The 16342-nt window shown below is 52.3% G+C and overlaps 8 protein-coding genes across 8 annotated transcripts; 6 read left to right on the forward strand and 2 right to left on the reverse strand.

Moving 5' to 3' along the window:
- Positions 1-31: 31 nt before the first annotated feature.
- Positions 32-1000, forward strand: N7511_004920 (SDR family oxidoreductase; the record flags this gene model as incomplete). The annotated part of the gene is made up of 1 exon (XM_057127345.1): positions 32-1000. One exon carries the CDS (start codon positions 32-34, stop codon positions 998-1000), a length of 969 nt encoding a protein of 322 aa, XP_056986235.1.
- Positions 1001-1361: 361 nt separating this feature from the next.
- Positions 1362-3010, forward strand: N7511_004921 (mitochondrial processing peptidase; the record flags this gene model as incomplete). The annotated part of the gene is made up of 5 exons (XM_057127346.1): positions 1362-1511; positions 1562-1687; positions 1742-1819; positions 1875-2569; positions 2620-3010. 5 exons carry the CDS (start codon positions 1362-1364, stop codon positions 3008-3010), a joined length of 1440 nt encoding a protein of 479 aa, XP_056986236.1.
- Positions 3011-3650: 640 nt separating this feature from the next.
- Positions 3651-6419, forward strand: N7511_004922 (tRNA (cytosine-C5-)-methyltransferase; the record flags this gene model as incomplete). The annotated part of the gene is made up of 4 exons (XM_057127347.1): positions 3651-3674; positions 3727-3923; positions 3992-6079; positions 6134-6419. 4 exons carry the CDS (start codon positions 3651-3653, stop codon positions 6417-6419), a joined length of 2595 nt encoding a protein of 864 aa, XP_056986237.1.
- A 728-nt stretch (positions 6420-7147) lies between these two features.
- N7511_004923 (glycoside hydrolase family 35 protein) lies at positions 7148-10456 on the forward strand (the record flags this gene model as incomplete). The annotated part of the gene is made up of 6 exons (XM_057127348.1): positions 7148-7282; positions 7341-7417; positions 7483-7785; positions 7836-8352; positions 8401-9073; positions 9126-10456. 6 exons carry the CDS (start codon positions 7148-7150, stop codon positions 10454-10456), a joined length of 3036 nt encoding a protein of 1011 aa, XP_056986238.1.
- A 341-nt stretch (positions 10457-10797) lies between these two features.
- On the forward strand, positions 10798-11397 carry N7511_004924 (uncharacterized protein; the record flags this gene model as incomplete). The annotated part of the gene is made up of 1 exon (XM_057127349.1): positions 10798-11397. One exon carries the CDS (start codon positions 10798-10800, stop codon positions 11395-11397), a length of 600 nt encoding a protein of 199 aa, XP_056986239.1.
- Positions 11398-11945: 548 nt separating this feature from the next.
- Positions 11946-12405, reverse strand: N7511_004925 (uncharacterized protein; the record flags this gene model as incomplete). Its single annotated transcript, XM_057127350.1, has 2 exons — positions 11946-12317; positions 12388-12405. The coding sequence occupies 2 exons, from the start codon at positions 12403-12405 to the stop codon at positions 11946-11948; spliced, it is 390 nt and encodes a 129-aa protein (XP_056986240.1).
- Positions 12406-12872: 467 nt separating this feature from the next.
- On the reverse strand, positions 12873-14545 carry bfr1 (putative nuclear segregation protein (Bfr1); the record flags this gene model as incomplete). Its single annotated transcript, XM_057127351.1, has 3 exons — positions 12873-13082; positions 13133-14299; positions 14438-14545. The coding sequence occupies 3 exons, from the start codon at positions 14543-14545 to the stop codon at positions 12873-12875; spliced, it is 1485 nt and encodes a 494-aa protein (XP_056986241.1).
- A 202-nt stretch (positions 14546-14747) lies between these two features.
- N7511_004927 (DNA-directed RNA polymerase core subunit RPB5) lies at positions 14748-15592 on the forward strand (the record flags this gene model as incomplete). The annotated part of the gene is made up of 3 exons (XM_057127352.1): positions 14748-14840; positions 14895-14977; positions 15067-15592. The coding sequence occupies 3 exons, from the start codon at positions 14748-14750 to the stop codon at positions 15590-15592; spliced, it is 702 nt and encodes a 233-aa protein (XP_056986242.1).
- Between the last annotated feature and the right edge of the window lie 750 nt (positions 15593-16342).

Consider the following 16342-nt stretch of genomic DNA (forward strand, 5'->3'; position numbering starts at 1 on the left):
CAACGTATAATCAATCGAACTTACCTTCAGAATGTCCATTCTTATCACTGGAGCTGGTGGTTACGTCGGCCAGGAATTGGCCGCGGGCCTGTTAGCAAGCACACCAGCTACCACAACAGTGACCATCACCGATATGGTCGAGCCCGAGATTCCAGAGTCAGCTGCACAGAATGCAAGCCGCCTGAGCACAGTCAAGGCAGATCTCACTTCACCCAAAGAAGTCGACGAATTGATCAATGATTCCCGGCCCTACGAAACAGTGTACATCCTGCACGGCATCATGTCCGGTGGCTCAGAAGCCAATTTCGAGCTGGGAGTCAGAGTCAATCTGGACTCGGTCCGATACATTCTCGACCGGCTACGCAAGACCATGCCCGGAACGAAAGTCGTCTTCACATCCTCACTAGCAGTCTACGGCCCTGCAGCCCCAGGATTCGTCATTGACGAGACAAATTTCCCGCCTGTGCCCTCATCTTCATATGGGTCACAGAAACTGATCGTCGAAACACTATTGAATGACTACTCGCGCCGGGGATTCCTAGACGGTCGATGCGTGCGTCTTCCCACAGTCACAGTCAGAGCCGGCAAGCCTACACAGGCTGCTAGCAGCTTCGCGAGTGATATCATCCGTGAGCCATTTCATGGCAAGAAAGCCATTCTTCCCGTGGCCAAAGAGACAGAAATGTGGATTTGCTCGCCGCACACTGTGATCAAGAACTTGATCCATGCCCGCACTATTCCCAAGGAGGCATTTGGGGAGTCTAGATCGGTTAATCTGCCTGGATTGAAAGTGAGCGTCCAACAGATGCTGGATGCGTTATTAGAGGTCGGTGGCAAGGAGCGTCGGGCTCTTGTTGAGGAGAAATATGATGCTGCTACCGACAAGATTGTGCAGTCATGGACTCCCCAGTTTGACACTGCGCGGGCCTTCAAGTTGGGGTTCTCGGCTGACATTTCAATGAAGGAGAACATTCGACAGTTTGCCAGTCGATTTGTGTAAGCAGGCTTTAACTAATGCTCTGTACTCCATATGACATAGCCAATCAATAGACGTGAATTTGAATCGAGGTACATGGGTGATACTGGGGAGATGAAGTTATAGAAGTAATATCATGTAATCCGCACACCCAACCAATGATAAACCCAAGCCATTGAGATCATTAACACTGTCTTTGCTCCATAATGACAGCGCAAGGAAGTATTCGGGATGGGAAGGGCGGTTTGGAAAAGCGGGTCATGTGATTGGCTGGCAAAGGCGAACAATTTCAGACTTCCGAACTTCAACCTCAGGGCGTCTCCATCAGCTCTTTTCTCCATCTCTCCCCCTTTCCCCTCCCTCCTACCCACAAAAGTCGTTCCCAATGGCTTCTCGGCGCCTAGCTTTCAACCTGAACCAGGCTCTCCGCAGCCGTGCGGCTCTTAAGTCCATCCAGCCCGTGAAGCGTGGCTTTGCGTCCCCGGTTGCGCTGCCTTCCACCACCCAGTCCACTACCCTCTCCAACGGATTCACGGTACGCCCAATCTCATCAATCCCATGATCGACTCGCTAATATCATTCTAGATCGCCACTGATCACTCGCCATGGGCACAAACCTCCACGGTCGGCGTCTGGATCGATGCCGGTAGCCGGGCAGAGACTGACAAGACCAACGGAACCGCGCACTTCCTCGAGCACCTCGCCTTCAAGGTCCGACACCTCCACCCTTAATCCTCGAAGCGGTCTTCTGATGAATATATTTAGGGCACCAACAAGCGCTCCCAGCACCAATTGGAGCTTGAGATTGAGAACATGGGCGCTCACCTCAACGCCTACACTTCGGTACGACCGGAAACCATCCATCAACCTATCGGATCAATACTAATCGCAACTACAGCGTGAAAACACCGTCTACTACGCCAAGGCCTTCAACAACGATGTCCCCAAGGCCGTCGACATCCTCGCCGATATCCTCCAGAACTCCAAGCTCGAGGCCGGTGCTATTGAGCGTGAGCGTGACGTGATCCTGCGCGAGCAGGAGGAGGTTGACAAGCAGCTCGAGGAGGTCGTCTTCGACCACCTGCACGCCACCGCTTACCAGGCCCAGCCCCTTGGCCGTACCATCCTCGGCCCCAAGGAGAACATCCAGACCATCACCCGTGACAACCTGACCGACTACATCAAGACCAACTACACTGCTGACCGCATGGTCCTGGTCGGTGCTGGTGGTATTCCCCACGAGCAGCTCGTCCGCCTCGCCGAGGAGCACTTCGGTGCTCTCCCCAGCAAGGCCCCTACTTCCGCTGCCCTTGCCCTCACTGCCGAGCAGAAGCGCACCCCCGAGTTCATTGGTTCCGAGGTCCGTCTCCGTGACGACACCATCCCCTCCGCTCACATCGCTCTCGCCGTTGAGGGTGTCAGCTGGAAGGACGATGACTACTTCACCGCTCTCGTCACCCAGGCCATCGTCGGTAACTGGGACCGCGCCATGGGCCAGTCTCCCTTCCTCGGTAGCAAGCTCAGCTCCCACGTCAGCCACCACAACCTCGCCAACAGCTTCATGAGCTTCTCCACCAGCTACAGCGACACCGGGTAAGTCAAGTTGAAATCCACTCAAACAGTATGACGCTAACTTGATATAGTCTCTGGGGTATCTACCTCGTCAGCGAGAACCTCACTCAGCTCGATGACCTGATTCACTTCACTCTCCGCGAGTGGTCTCGCCTTTGCAACAACGTCACATCCGCCGAGGTTGAGCGTGCCAAGGCCCAGCTCAAGGCTTCCATTCTCCTGTCCCTCGACGGCACCACCGCTGTTGCCGAGGACATCGGCCGCCAGATCATCACCACCGGCCGCCGTCTCAGCGCCGAGGATATCGAGCGTACCGTCAGCCAGATCACCGAGAAGGACGTCATGGACTTCGCCACCCGCAAGCTGTGGGATCAGGACCTCGCCATGAGCGCCGTCGGCAGCATCGAGGGTATCCTCGACTACCAGCGCATTCGTGGAGATATGTCTCGCATGATCTCCTAATCTTGTTTAGAGTATGATCGCGTTGTGAAAGATGGCTACTGAATATCCCGTCGTGGATATCTTGGTAGTTTTGGTTTGAATGTACTATCAATCATTTGCCTTGGGCTGTTAGATCCCAAATTCTGTGTGTGAAATAGCAATTAATGGTTTGCCATAGTAGACTATATAGTTTGTTGCCGAGGCTGCAAACGCACCAATTATCTCCTTTGTTTGTTCTAATTTGGCCTTCTCTAACTATGTAATTGTATAGCTGTATAAATTGCTAAAGTAGTGTAATTACAGCATGTATGTATTGACAACAGATGGGTGCACTATCAAACATCGTGTTTCCTAATCCTTGCTCAAAATCGCTCACTAGTAGTTTTGCCTGAATAACCACCCATAGTGAAGGGACTCTACAGCACCAAGGAACTGATGAGGAAATAAAATCGATAAAGGGATCTATATCTGGTACATATATCCCAAGACTATCTAAACCCCAATGCAAACATGTCAAAATGAAGTAAGTTGACTGTCGACATTTGAATTTATCCCGCTCTAGATTGCCCAGTTCGGTGATGACTAAGCATGATACCGGGGAGATTTTTTTGGCGGCAATTTCGATCAGAGTAAACGTCTTAAATCCCATCACATCTGAACAATGGGCAAAAGAGGAGGCAAGAAGGTATGTTCTGTTATATGCTACAATTGGGGGACTTGACTGACCTTACATACAGTCCGGCAGAGGTCGTGGCGGCGGCGGCGGTGCCAGTGGCCGCACGCGCTCTATCTGGCAGGATATCAGCAGAGAAAACGAGAAGTTCGAGCGCTATTACAATGAGCCCGAATTCCTTCCGGAGGAGGAGAGAGAGATCTTCTGGGCCACCATGAAGAAGGACCTTCCCAACAGCTTCCGTTTCACAGGGTCCCGAGGGTAGGTCATCACTAACCTTTTTGCGCCTGGCGGGGATTAAGCAATACTGACAATTGCGCACGATACAGACACGCATTGGCTGTCCAGCAACGCCTGAAAGACCACCACATTCCCGAGATCACCTCCATCAAGTATGAGGATCAATTCGTTGAGCCTCCCACCCCGGTCTCGTGGTACCCGGATCAGCTCGCCTGGTCCATGACCACCCCCAAGAACATCATTCGACGATTCCCTCCTTTCGCCTCGTTCCAGAAGTTCCTTGTTGCCGAGACTGATGTCGGAAATATCAGTCGTCAGGAGATTGTCAGCATGATCCCTCCTCTTCTCATTGATGCTAGACCTGGAATGACCGTGCTGGACATGTGCGCCGCACCGGGCAGCAAGTCTGCGCAGCTCATGGAGCTTCTTCACGCAGGCGAAGAAGACTCCACTGCGCAGGTTGCTGAGCAGGTCAAGAAGGGCGATGTTGGACCTGAGCCCCTCGGCCCTGAGGGACTGAATGATGACGGCCGTAGCACTGGCCTGTTGATTGCCAACGACAGCGATTACAAGCGTGCCCACATGCTGATTCACCAGATGAAGCGCTTGAGCTCGCCTAACCTGATTGTGACGAACCACGATGCCACCATGTTCCCCTCCATCAAGTTGCCTCCCACTACCAACGCCGAGGGAAAGATGCAGAACAGATATCTGAAGTTTGACCGCATTTTGGCCGACGTTCCTTGCTCTGGTGATGGTACTGCTCGTAAGAACTACGGTGTCTGGAAGGAATGGATCCCTGGCAATGCTTTGGGACTCTACTCTATCCAGGCCCGCATTTTGGTTCGTGCTCTGCAGATGCTGAAGGTAGGTGGACGTGTTGTCTACTCCACTTGCAGTCTGAACCCCGTGGAGAACGAGGCTGTTGTTGCCAGCGCCATTGAGCGCTGCGGTGGCGCCGCCAACGTCAAGATTATCGATTGCAGCGCCGAACTACCCGGCCTCAAGAGAGCTTCTGGCTTGCGCAATTGGAAGGTGATGGACCGTGAGGGTCGTCTCTGGCAGAGCTGGAAAGAGGTTGAGGAGCACCGCGACCAAGAGGGCATCAACGGTCTTGCCAGACTTGCCGAGGGCATGTTCGCTCCCACCGGCGAGGGTGCCGATTTGCCCCTCGACCGTTGCATGCGTGTCTACCCTCACCAACAGGACACTGGTGGTTTCTTCATCACTGTCCTCGAGAAGACCTCAGAGATCCGCGCCAAGCCCGAGAACACCAACGCTATCCCCAAGGCTTCCGTTGCTGCTCTGGCCGCTGAGCTGGACAAGAAGGGTGAGGATGGCAAGCCTCTGGAGAAGCTTGACGCTCTGGATGACCTGGTCGCTCCCGATCCCGAGGCTGAGGAGGAAGCCGCAAAGAACGCTAGTGTTGCCGAGGCCACTCACCAGCTGCCTTACTCTGCTACTCTTGACGAGGAAACTACTCTCCCTGCCACCAAGCGGGATGCGGATGACCTTGAGGATGAGCTTCCCGCCAAGCGCACCAAGCTTGATGATGGCAGCGAGGTTCTCATTGGCGACCGTCCAGTCCACCGTCCCGCGCCCTCCGTGGGAACTGGAATCCCCGATGCTGGCGACAGCACCCCTACGTCCGCTGCTCCCGAGCAGTTGAAGAAGAAGGGACCCCGCCAAGAGGAACCTTTCAAGTACCTTGATCCCAACCACGAAGAGCTTGTTCCTGTCTACGACTTCTACAAGCTTTCTGAGCGTTTCCCCCGTGATCGCTTCATGGTCCGCAATGCCGAGGGTCTTCCCACCCGGACCGTTTACTATACCAGCGCTTTGGCCCGTGATATCCTTGTCTCCAATGAAGGCCAGGGCATGAAGTTTGTCCACTGCGGTGTGAAGATGTTCGTTAAGCAGGACGCACAGCGCGAGAACGTCTGCAGGTGGCGCATGCAAACGGATGGTCTTAAGATTGCCGAGCCTTGGTTGGGCCCTGAGCGCACCGTCACTCTAACCAAGAAGGAGACTCTACGTCGTCTTCTTGTGGAGATGTTCCCCAAGGTCAACGATGACGCTTGGAAGCAGCTTGGCGAGATTGGAGAGCGCGTCAAGGACATTGAAATGGGATGCAGTATTCTGCGCATTGAGCCAACCGGCGAGGAAGACGGTTTGACGTAAGTTTTTTGAACCTTTGATGTCTAGTTGTGCATTGACTAACAGAATTACAGTGAACGGATGGTCCTGCCCCTGTGGCGCTCTCTTCATTCTTTGAATCTCATGCTTCCCAAGGAAGACCGCCGCGCCATGTTGCTGCGTATCTTCAATGACACCACTCCTCTCATCAACACCACCCAGAAGAAGACTGGCAACAGCACCCCTACCGCTGGAGCTGAGGATGAAGCTATGAAGAGCGAGAATGTCCAGTTGGGAGAAGATGAACAGGAACAGGTGGACACACGCGAGACATACACCAAGGACGGCGATGAGGAGGACCGTTTCAATACCACCGTCTAATAGATTCTTATTTATCTTTCCCTGCAACTTGGAATACATGCAATGTACTAAAAGCCAATGTCATGATTTTTCTTCACTTTTTCTCTCCCTGTCTTTTCTCTCACAAACACACACACCCTTTTTCTCCACTCTAATGCAGGGACGTAAGATCCGGAGAATCATCGGCAGCAATAATTAGTGCATCAATAGAGCACCGGTTAAATACTTCTTCCCCGCAGCCTTTCCTGTCCGAAATCCGAAGTCGACGGAAGAATGAGCAGGGCCATATTGACCAGGAGATCCGTGCGGCAGTATACTAACCAAACCTCACTCCCCACAACCCTCACCAACCATAACCCCCAGACAAAAGTCCAACCATACGATATACGGAAAAATCGCGGCGGTGCCCCTCTTTCCCCTTGCAACAAGCTTAAGGATCTTCGGTCCGGTTGCCCCTGTGAGGCTGGTCCCTCTCCACAACATGCAAGTATCCCAGTATGCAACGCTGCAACCCCTCAATGTTAAGACCCCTGCAAATGACGAAAGGGGACAGAGCTCTGGAGAACAGCACCGATCGGTCGTAGAATCGTTGGTATATGGCATGGTCGACAGATCTCGGTTATTGATCTCGGCCAATGATGCCCCGACTGCCTGCTTCTATATATGAATGTCTGTCTGCCCCTGGATTGGGGATTCCTCTCTCTGCTTCACGCTTTGTTTACCCCGCGTGAATTGTCAATCAAGGGACCATGAAGCTCTCGTCCACTTGGGCCATTGCCTGCTTGGCGGCCCAGGCTGCTGGTGCTGCTATAAGCTATCAATTGAATGGGTTGACAATTACTGAGCATCCGGATCCTGCTAAGCGGGCTTTGCTTCAGAAATATGTATGCTTGGCCCTGTTTCCTAATGGGTTTGAATTGCCGTGCTGACTGCTTGGGGTAGGTGACATGGGACGAGAATTCTTTATTCGTCAACGGTGAGAGGATTATGTTGTTCAGTGGTGAAATCCACCCGTTCCGGTGAGTGAGACACGCTTCAATTGAATTGCTCTGTCAAGGGATCCCTGTTGACTCGGTTTATACAGTCTGCCTGTCCCATCTCTGTGGATTGATGTCTTTGAAAAGGTCAAGGCTTTGGGATTCAACTGTGTTTCTTTCTATGTTGACTGGAGCTTGTTGGAAGGCAAGCCCGGGCACTATTCTGCTGAAGGAATCTTTGCCCTGGAGCCTTTCTTTGATGCCGCCAAAGAGGCTGGTATCTATCTCCTTGCTCGCCCTGGTCCCTACATCAACGCCGAAGCATCAGGCGGTGGTTTCCCTGGTTGGCTTCAGCGTGTAAATGGAACATTGCGAACCAGTGATGAGGCTTACCTCAAGTCAACTGATAAGTATGTGATAAATTATGATGCTGGGCTTCGTGATACTGACATCTGTCTAGCTACATTGCTAAAGTTGCCGCAACAATCGCCAAAGGCCAAATCACCAATGGCGGTCCAATCATTTTGTATCAACCCGAGAACGAGTACAGCGGTGCTTGCTGCGGATACAATGATTTCCCAGACGGAGCATACATGCAGTATGTCGAAGATCAAGCACGCAATGCTGGTGTCGTCGTACCTCTGATTAGCAATGATGCCTGGGCTGGTGATCACAATGCACCTGGCAGTGGCGCGGGTGCGGTTGATATCTACGGTCATGACAGCTACCCTCTTGGCTTTGACTGTGCCAACCCTTCTACGTGGCCATCTGGTAACCTGCCCACTGGGTGGTATCAGACGCACATGGATCAAAGCCCTTCAACCCCTTACTCTCTGGTTGAATTCCAAGGTGGAGCATTTGATCCCTGGGGAGGCGTCGGGTTCACGAAGTGTGCTGATCTTCTGAACCACGAGTTTGAGCGAGTGTTTTACAAGAACAATCTCAGTTTCAAGGTTGCTTTCCTGAATCTGTACATGGTATGTTGCCAACCCCTGCAGCCATTGAATATGAAGTAACGCCTATAGATCTTTGGTGGTACCAACTGGGGTAATCTTGGTCACCCCGGTGGCTATACTTCCTATGACTATGGCTCCCCCATCACTGAGTCTCGCAATATTACCCGCGAGAAGTACAGCGAGCTCAAGTTGATTGGAAACTTTGTCAAAGTGTCACCGGCGTACCTGCTTACAACACCAGGAGCCTTGACAACTTCCAAGTACACCACGTCATCTGATATTGCCGTGACGCCCCTGCTCGGCGGTAACAGCACAGCTTCTTCCTTCTTCGTGGTCCGTCACAATGACTACTCAAGCCAGGCTTCAGTTGATTACCAGCTCAAGGTTTCTACCAGCGCCGGCTCAGTCACAATTCCCCAGCTTGGCGGAAGCTTGACTCTCAGCGGTCGTGATTCCAAGATCCATGTTGTTGACTATGATGTCGCGGGTACCAACATTCTCTACTCTTCTGCTGAAGTGTTCACCTGGAACAAGGTTGGTACCTCCAAGGTGCTTGTACTGTACGGAGGCCCTGGTGAACATCACGAGCTGGCAGTCGTATCTACCTCCAAGCCATCTGTTGTTGAGGGCTCCTCGTCAGGAATTACCACCAAGCAAGTTGGAAAGGCCGTTGTGATCGGCTGGGATGTGTCCACCACTCGTCGTATTGTCAAAGTGGGTGACTTGAAGATTTTGCTTATTGGTAAGTTATCTTTTGCCTCGTATTCATGCTATAGTCCACTAACATAATTCAGACCGCAACTCTGCCTACAACTACTGGGCTCCTCAGGTCCCAGCCTCAGGTACTAGCCCTGGCTATAGCACCCAAAAGGCTGCCGCCTCAGCTGTCATTGTTAAGGCCGGCTACCTCGTGCGAACTGCCTATCTGGATGGCAGCGACCTCCACCTCACAGCTGACTTCAACGCCACCACGCCAATTGAGGTGATTGGTGCCCCATCCAAGGCCAAGAATCTGGTTATCAATGGCAAGAAGGCTCAAGTCAAGGTCGACAAGAACGGCATCTGGTCAAGCAGCGTTGCATACAGTGCACCCAAGATCAAGCTCCCGACACTGAAGAGCCTGACGTGGAAGGCAATTGACACTCTCCCTGAGATTCAAAACTCCTATGATGACTCCAAGTGGGTTGCTGCCGACCTCGCCAAGACTGCAAACAATGTCCACCCACTGCAGACCCCGACCTCCCTTTACTCATCTGATTACGGTTTCCACACAGGAACCCTCGTTTACAGAGGTCACTTTACCGCCACGGGAGATGAAAAGACCTTCTTTGTGCATACTCAGGGCGGTACAGCGTTTGGCAGCTCTGTCTGGCTAAACTCAACACATGTCGGATCCTGGGCCGGAAATTCCGTTTCCAGCGACTACAACGCAACATACACCCTCCCAACTCTGAAAAAGGGCAAGTCCTACGTGTTCACCGTAGTAGTGGACAACATGGGTCTCAACGAAGACTGGACTGTCGGCTCGGAAGAGATGAAACTGCCTCGCGGTATACTCAACTACCAACTCTCCGGCCAATCCGCCGACGCGATTACATGGAAACTAACCGGCAACCTTGGCGGCGAGGACTACATCGACACGGTCCGTGGCCCTCTCAATGAGGGCGGCCTCTACGCCGAACGCCAAGGCTTCCACCAGCCTTCTGCTCCAACCAAAGACTGGAAATCAGGCAGTCCCTTCAGCGGCCTCTCAGCACCCGGTATCAAATTCTACAGCACGAGCTTCGATCTCAATATCGAGAAGGGCTGGGATGTACCCCTCTACTTCAATTTCGGAAATAGTACCGCGCCGCCTGCTGCCTATCGTGCCCAGCTGTATGTCAATGGCTACCAGTATGGTAAGTATGTGAACAATATTGGGCCGCAGACTAGTTATCCTGTTCCTGAAGGTATTTTGAACTACCACGGGAGCAACTATGTTGCTTTGAGTCTGTGGGCCCAGGGAGAAAATGGTGCCAAGGTAGAGGGTTTCGAGTTGGTTTCTACTACTCCTGTATTGACTGCGCTTGATGGGATTGAGGCGGCTGCGCAGCCGAAGTATTCGCAACGAAAGGGAGCTTATTAGAGATTGGAATAGTGTAGTGAAGTTATGAGTTTCGACTCCAGAAATCAGAATTAAGGGCCAATGGAAGTCCAGTATGAAGTCCAGTATAAAGTGTATCGTAGATCGCTCCACTACTCCGCAGATCCCAGCCCCCCCAACCTCTTCACTCTTTCGATTTCGATTCTCTCCTGTTTCCTTTTCTTCCTTTTACAACTACTTCAGACGCAAGATCACTCACTCTTTCTATCCTTCTGGATCCCCCCACTACCGACATCTATGACCTTATCCCTTCAAGTGCCCATCTCACACCGACTTACCACTCACTCGAATCTCCAACCCTCCAGTCCAACCAAACAAACAAAATGACCTCCAATTCAACATATACAATCAACCCAAACGACCTCCCATCCCACCTCCTGACCTCCCACCAAAAACGCTACACAACAATCTCCATCCCATCAACCTACGGCCGCCTCCACAACAGCCCAGCAGCAGGAACAGTCGTAGGCATAGTCCTCGGCTGCACAGCAGGCTTCATCCTGCTAATGTACGCGCTCTTCCTAGCCGTGAACCCAGGCGGAATAGCGCGCGGCACCAGCGGCACCATTGCACCAACAGTCTCCTCCTCCCTCTCAATGGACGAAGAGGAGATTGTGGAGGTGCGAGCTCGGCGACCCTCTAGACGTCGTCAGAGTGATCATACTATCGAAGTTATGGAGGAGCGGGAAAATTTCCGCGACAGTTATCGGCGCAGGCCTTCATCTAGGCATGATCGCATTGTTGTTGAGGAGTCACTGGCTACTTCCACTTCTGGGGGTGGGGATGTTGTTGAGGTGCTCGAGGAGGAGAGTTCTGTTCCTTCGGATCTTTCGCCGAGGCCCCCGCGACGATCTAGGAGGGGTGTGAGCCATGTTGATCCGTTGGCTTATGGGGGTGGGAGTGAGTATAGTCGTAGGTCTTGATTGGGGTGTGTGCTTGGTTTGTTTTGATACCCTTATGTTTATGGACTTACTGTAATGTTTGATGAGATAATATATTGTTTCTTTTTTTTTTTTTTTCGCATTGACTTTTAGCATCTGGTTGTCTTGATAGGTTGGTCTTGATAGCTGCATACCGCAAACGGAAGCTCTGGATGCGCTACCGTGGAACGAATCCCACAACGGAAAATGGAGAAATTTGACAGCCTGTGAGAAAAGAATGACCATAAAATTGAATAGTACAATAAAGAATAGGAGAAAACCAAGCCCAAAACACCGTATCCTGTCTGGCGCCACCGATAGCCCAAAGCCAAGGATATATAGAACACAAAACCAAAAGCCAAAGACTGAAGAACAAAGAAAATCCAAACCCAACCTCAATCTAGGGAAGTCCATTCCCCCTCAAGCTCAAGAAACAGGAGCCAGAGCAAGAGCAAGAATGGGAGCAAGAGTAAGAGTATATACACCATGGAAAACCAATACTAATACCAACACCAACATCAAATCAACATCAAGATAACCCGCTCTCTCCCTTAGAACAAGATATCCAAACAGCAACAGCAAGCAAAGGCAGCCATGATGCCGGCACAAATTCCCCCGGCACCGCTACCACCACCCCGGTTACCGCGATCATTAGCATAGTAACCCTGCTGAGGCGGATAACCCTGCTGCTGCTGCGGCGGGTAATACATCGGCTGCTGCCCCTGGTTGTAATACCCCTGCTGTTGCTGCTGTTGCTGCGGGTATCCGTACCCCTGTTGCTGCTGTTGCTGTTGCGGGTAATAGCCCTGCTGCTGGGGTCCGCCGCCGCCGCCGTAGTAGTCTTGCGCGGCGCCTGGGCTGGGGCCTTGCGGTGGGGGAGAGGCGTGGTTGTAGGGCCCTGCGTAGGAGGGTGGGGGACTTGTCTGTGTTGAATGGGGTCAATTGGGGGCTCTTTCAAGAGATATTTGGGGGTCAGCCGGGCTTGCGACGTACAGGTTTATTGTAGGACATTTTTGGGTGGGTGTGGAGTTCGCGTTTATAGAGGTGGAGGGTTTAGCGCCGATCTGGACGGTATCTTTGATCTGGGGTGCAGGTGCGGACGTGGGAATGGGTCCGGATTTAGTGGGGGTTGCTTGTCTGAGTGGTTTAGAACTGGATCTGAAGGAGATGTAAGGTGTAATATGAGAGAATTCGAGTGACTCGAGAGGAGAAAGTAGAAGAAGTTCGTTGCGAAGTGGCGCAGTTCCGGGGGTCGGCACGCTTAGTCACTTCCAAGCTGGCCGGACATTTCCAAGGTTGCCTAAAGGTCGAGGGCGTGTTTTATTTTGGTTTGAGTCTTGTTTCATGAGAAAAATCGATTATGACTTTTGTAGACCATTTATAAACACAATGCATATGCAAGAGCCAAAATGAGAAAAAAGAAATGCTAGGCAAACGCTAGACTGTACGTAGACGCATATATGGGAAAACTCCCCTCTCTATGCCTTCTCCTCGATCGAGACCTTCTTAAGTTCGTCGGCGGCGTCGGCGGCGCCATCCTGCTCCTGGGCAAGCTCGGCTTCCGCTGTCGGAGCACCGTTCTCTTGGGCGGGCTTCTTGGCAGCATCGGTGGCCCGGCCGTTGGACTGGGAGATGTTGGCCTCCTCCTCCTCGAGACGGGTGATCTCCTCCTGGGCCTTCTTGATGTTCTACAATTGGTTAGCATTTCATATTAGTCATTTTCAGATTGAAAACTCACCTCCTCGGTCTTGCTGGCCTGGTTCTTCTTCCACTCGGAAATCTTGGCGGCCAGCTTCTCCACAGCAGCAGGGACATCAGATTGGTTCATGGGAGGGTCGATCTTGACCTTGGAGAACTCCTCGATGATACCAACGTTCATGTTGAACTTGGTGCTCTCAGCAGCAGGGGCAGCACCCTTCTTGCCTCCCTTCTTGCCCTTCTTACCACCGGTACCAACGAAGTAGTCCTCCTCGTCGTCCTTACGCACGACCTTCATACCCTTAATCTCAGCAGCCTCAACAGTCCGGCCAACTCCGGCGCGGAAGTTGTTGCCGAGGTCCTTCTTCTCGTCCAGACCGAGAGCGGCAAAGTTATAAGCAGGGTCGAAATGACGGATAAGACCCTGAGCGGTCAGGATCTCATCGTGGTAAGCGAGCTGCGAGGCCTCCTCGAGCTTCTTGTCAGCGACCTTCTTGCGCTTCTCGCGCTCAAAGGCCTCGCGCTCAGTCTTCTGACGCTCACGGCGCACGCGCCAGGCCTCATCCTCGTACTCCTTGTAAGCACGGCGAGCCTTGTAAAAGGTGTCCTTAATAGTGCGGATGGCAGTGTACTTCTCCTGCTGGTCGTTGCGCAGCTTGGTGCGCTCATCGCGCAGGGAGTTCAGGTTCTTGAAAACACTGTCCTGCTCGGCCTTGATGGTGTCGAGCTCCTTCTGGATCTCGTTATACTGGTCACTCAGGGCCTTGGCCTCGGGGTTGTCGAGGGTCTTGCGCAATTCGGCGATCTGAGCCTTGAGCTCATCAATACCCTTCTGGGCCTCGTCCAGACCGGCGAAGCTCTTGCGCTGTTTGCGCAGGTTCGAGACATCGCTCAGGGCCTTGCGCTCGTCGACCAGACGGAGGGTGCCGGAGTCAACCTGCTTCTCAAGGCGGGCAATCTCGCGGTCAACCTCATCGACGTTCTTGAATGAAAGACGGCCGCGGGAGTTGTTCTGCTCCGCAATGCGGGCCTTGAGGTTCGAGTCCAGAGAGTTAATCTTCTCCTGGGTGCTGGAACGACTGGACTTGAAGCCGGATTGCTTCTGGCGGATGGAGGAAAGTTGAGCGCGGAGTTCCTGCTGCTTCTTGGCGGTAGGCGAGTCCTTGTTGCTGGGCTGAGCGTTGTCAAGTTTGGCCTTGATTTGGTTCTGCGCGGGTCAGTCAGAGGGCGGGACACAACAACGGGGCAACGGGCACAACGGGGGTGGGGTGAAGATCATCGCAATGCTCTCAATTCCAATGCGAAAAGTGAGGATCAAGAACCAGGAATGTAGGATAACCCATACCAACTTCTCTTGAGCAGCAGTGTGCTCCTTCTCAGCCTCGGCCAGACTGGCCTTGTAGGCAGCCTCATCGGGCTTGGTGGGCTTAACCCGCTCCTCAGTAGAAGACATTCTCAAATGAAACGAAGAATGAAAGGACAAAGAAAAAGAAGAGAAGGAAAGACTTGAATACACCAAAAGGGGAGTAGAAAAGGGGAATTAATTTGGTTCGGTCAGTTTCTCCGCTTCGGTCGTTGGCAGAAAGTTCCCGCCGATTTTTCGACTTCACTTTCTCAGCTTCCCCCGATTTTCACCTCGTTGCATTACCGCAGTCATGGATGGCGATACACACTCCGGCGAGGCCGAGCAGGAGATGACCCGGCTCTGGCGCACATTTAAGACCGTTTATGAATTGCTTGCGGACCGGGTAGGCACGCTCTGATTCCCTTGGTCCTGACCCCCATGCTAATCCATCGCAAAGGGCTACGAAGTTTCCGAGGACGAGCTGGCCCTCGATCTGAATGAATTCCGCTCAAAATATTCCGACCCTCTGGGCTACCCTGAGTATGCGAAAATCCTGCCCTCGCCGAAGCGCGAGAAATCGCCAATTGAAAAAAAATCCCCGAGCAAACTAACAAACCGTCTCCCAACAGCCGCACCAAGATGAAAATCCAAGCCCGTCCTACAGAAACCATGAAGATGAAGTACACACCGCTGCCCAGCAAAGCAAACCCAAACCCGCAACCGGACTGCGGCACAATCTACGTTGATTTCTGCCCAGACGCCTCAGGCGTCGGAACCAAGCAAGTTCGCACCTTCAACCACCTCGTCGACGAGAACAACTTCCACACCGGAATCTTCATCACGCAAACCCCGATCTCGCCCTCGGCCGTGCGCCTGCTGAGCGGAGTTCCCGGCCGCATCTGCGAGCACTTCCAAGAGCAGGATCTGCTGGTCAACATCACCCGCCACGAGCTGGTACCCAAGCATGTCCTGCTCAGCCCGGAGGAGAAGGCCCGTCTGCTCGAGCGCTACCGTCTGAAGGAGTCGCAATTGCCTCGTATACAGGTTTCCGATCCTGTCGCGCGCTACCTTGGTCTGCGCCGTGGCCAGGTTGTTAAGATTATTCGCAAGAGTGAGACTGCCGGTCGGTATGCCAGTTATCGCTGGGTCATCTAAGCCTTTTCTCTCTTCTTTCATGGAGAATGAGAATGGATTGGCTGTAAAACGGGATTGGAAGAATGATACACAGCTGCACCGATTTAATATGGACCGATGCAGGCCTTTCTTTTTTAAAAGTACCTTTCTTCATTTCCCTTGACTCTTTTTTTTTCCTTTGGGGGGTGTTTCGCGTCCGAGGAACTCGCTTCTTCCAAGCTCAGTTTCCTCTGGAGCTACCTCCATATCGCATCCGGTCCACTTCCACTTCCACCCAACTGAGCCGCTCCATGCATGCCGTGCAAGAAAAGAGCAACATAGGATCGAGACAGTACCAGAAGTGGACACAAGGGAGTTCTTTTTTCTTTCCTTTTCTTTTTCTTTTTTTTTCTTTGGTCCAATTTATGCCCACCTACACAAAGATACAGTACTCGATACTCGATACTCAGAAGAAAAAAAAGTTCGGTCCAGCTACATCCCCCTTGTATTATGGGCAGCATGGCGTACAGGCGCGCAACGTTTCTCTATCTCTAGCTTTGGCTTTGGGTGGTTGCGGTTGGTGGGGGTTACCTGTTTTACATAGTTAGGCATAAGGTTCCCCTTTTGTCGTCTAGATAAATTTGATCTATCATGAAAGAGTTGTGAATCTCAAGATAAATGAGATGTGAAGTTACAGCACATATTTAGATCTAGAGCTGTTGTATTCGATCTGTCAGGGTTATCCAGCATCATGTGATCAAAGAATGAAGAATATCTGACGAATGTTCATTT

The sequence above is a fragment of the Penicillium nucicola genome (assembly GCF_028828085.1).
Source record: "Penicillium nucicola strain IBT 29836 chromosome Unknown utg000003l, whole genome shotgun sequence".
Taxonomy (NCBI): Eukaryota; Fungi; Ascomycota; class Eurotiomycetes; order Eurotiales; family Aspergillaceae; genus Penicillium; species Penicillium nucicola.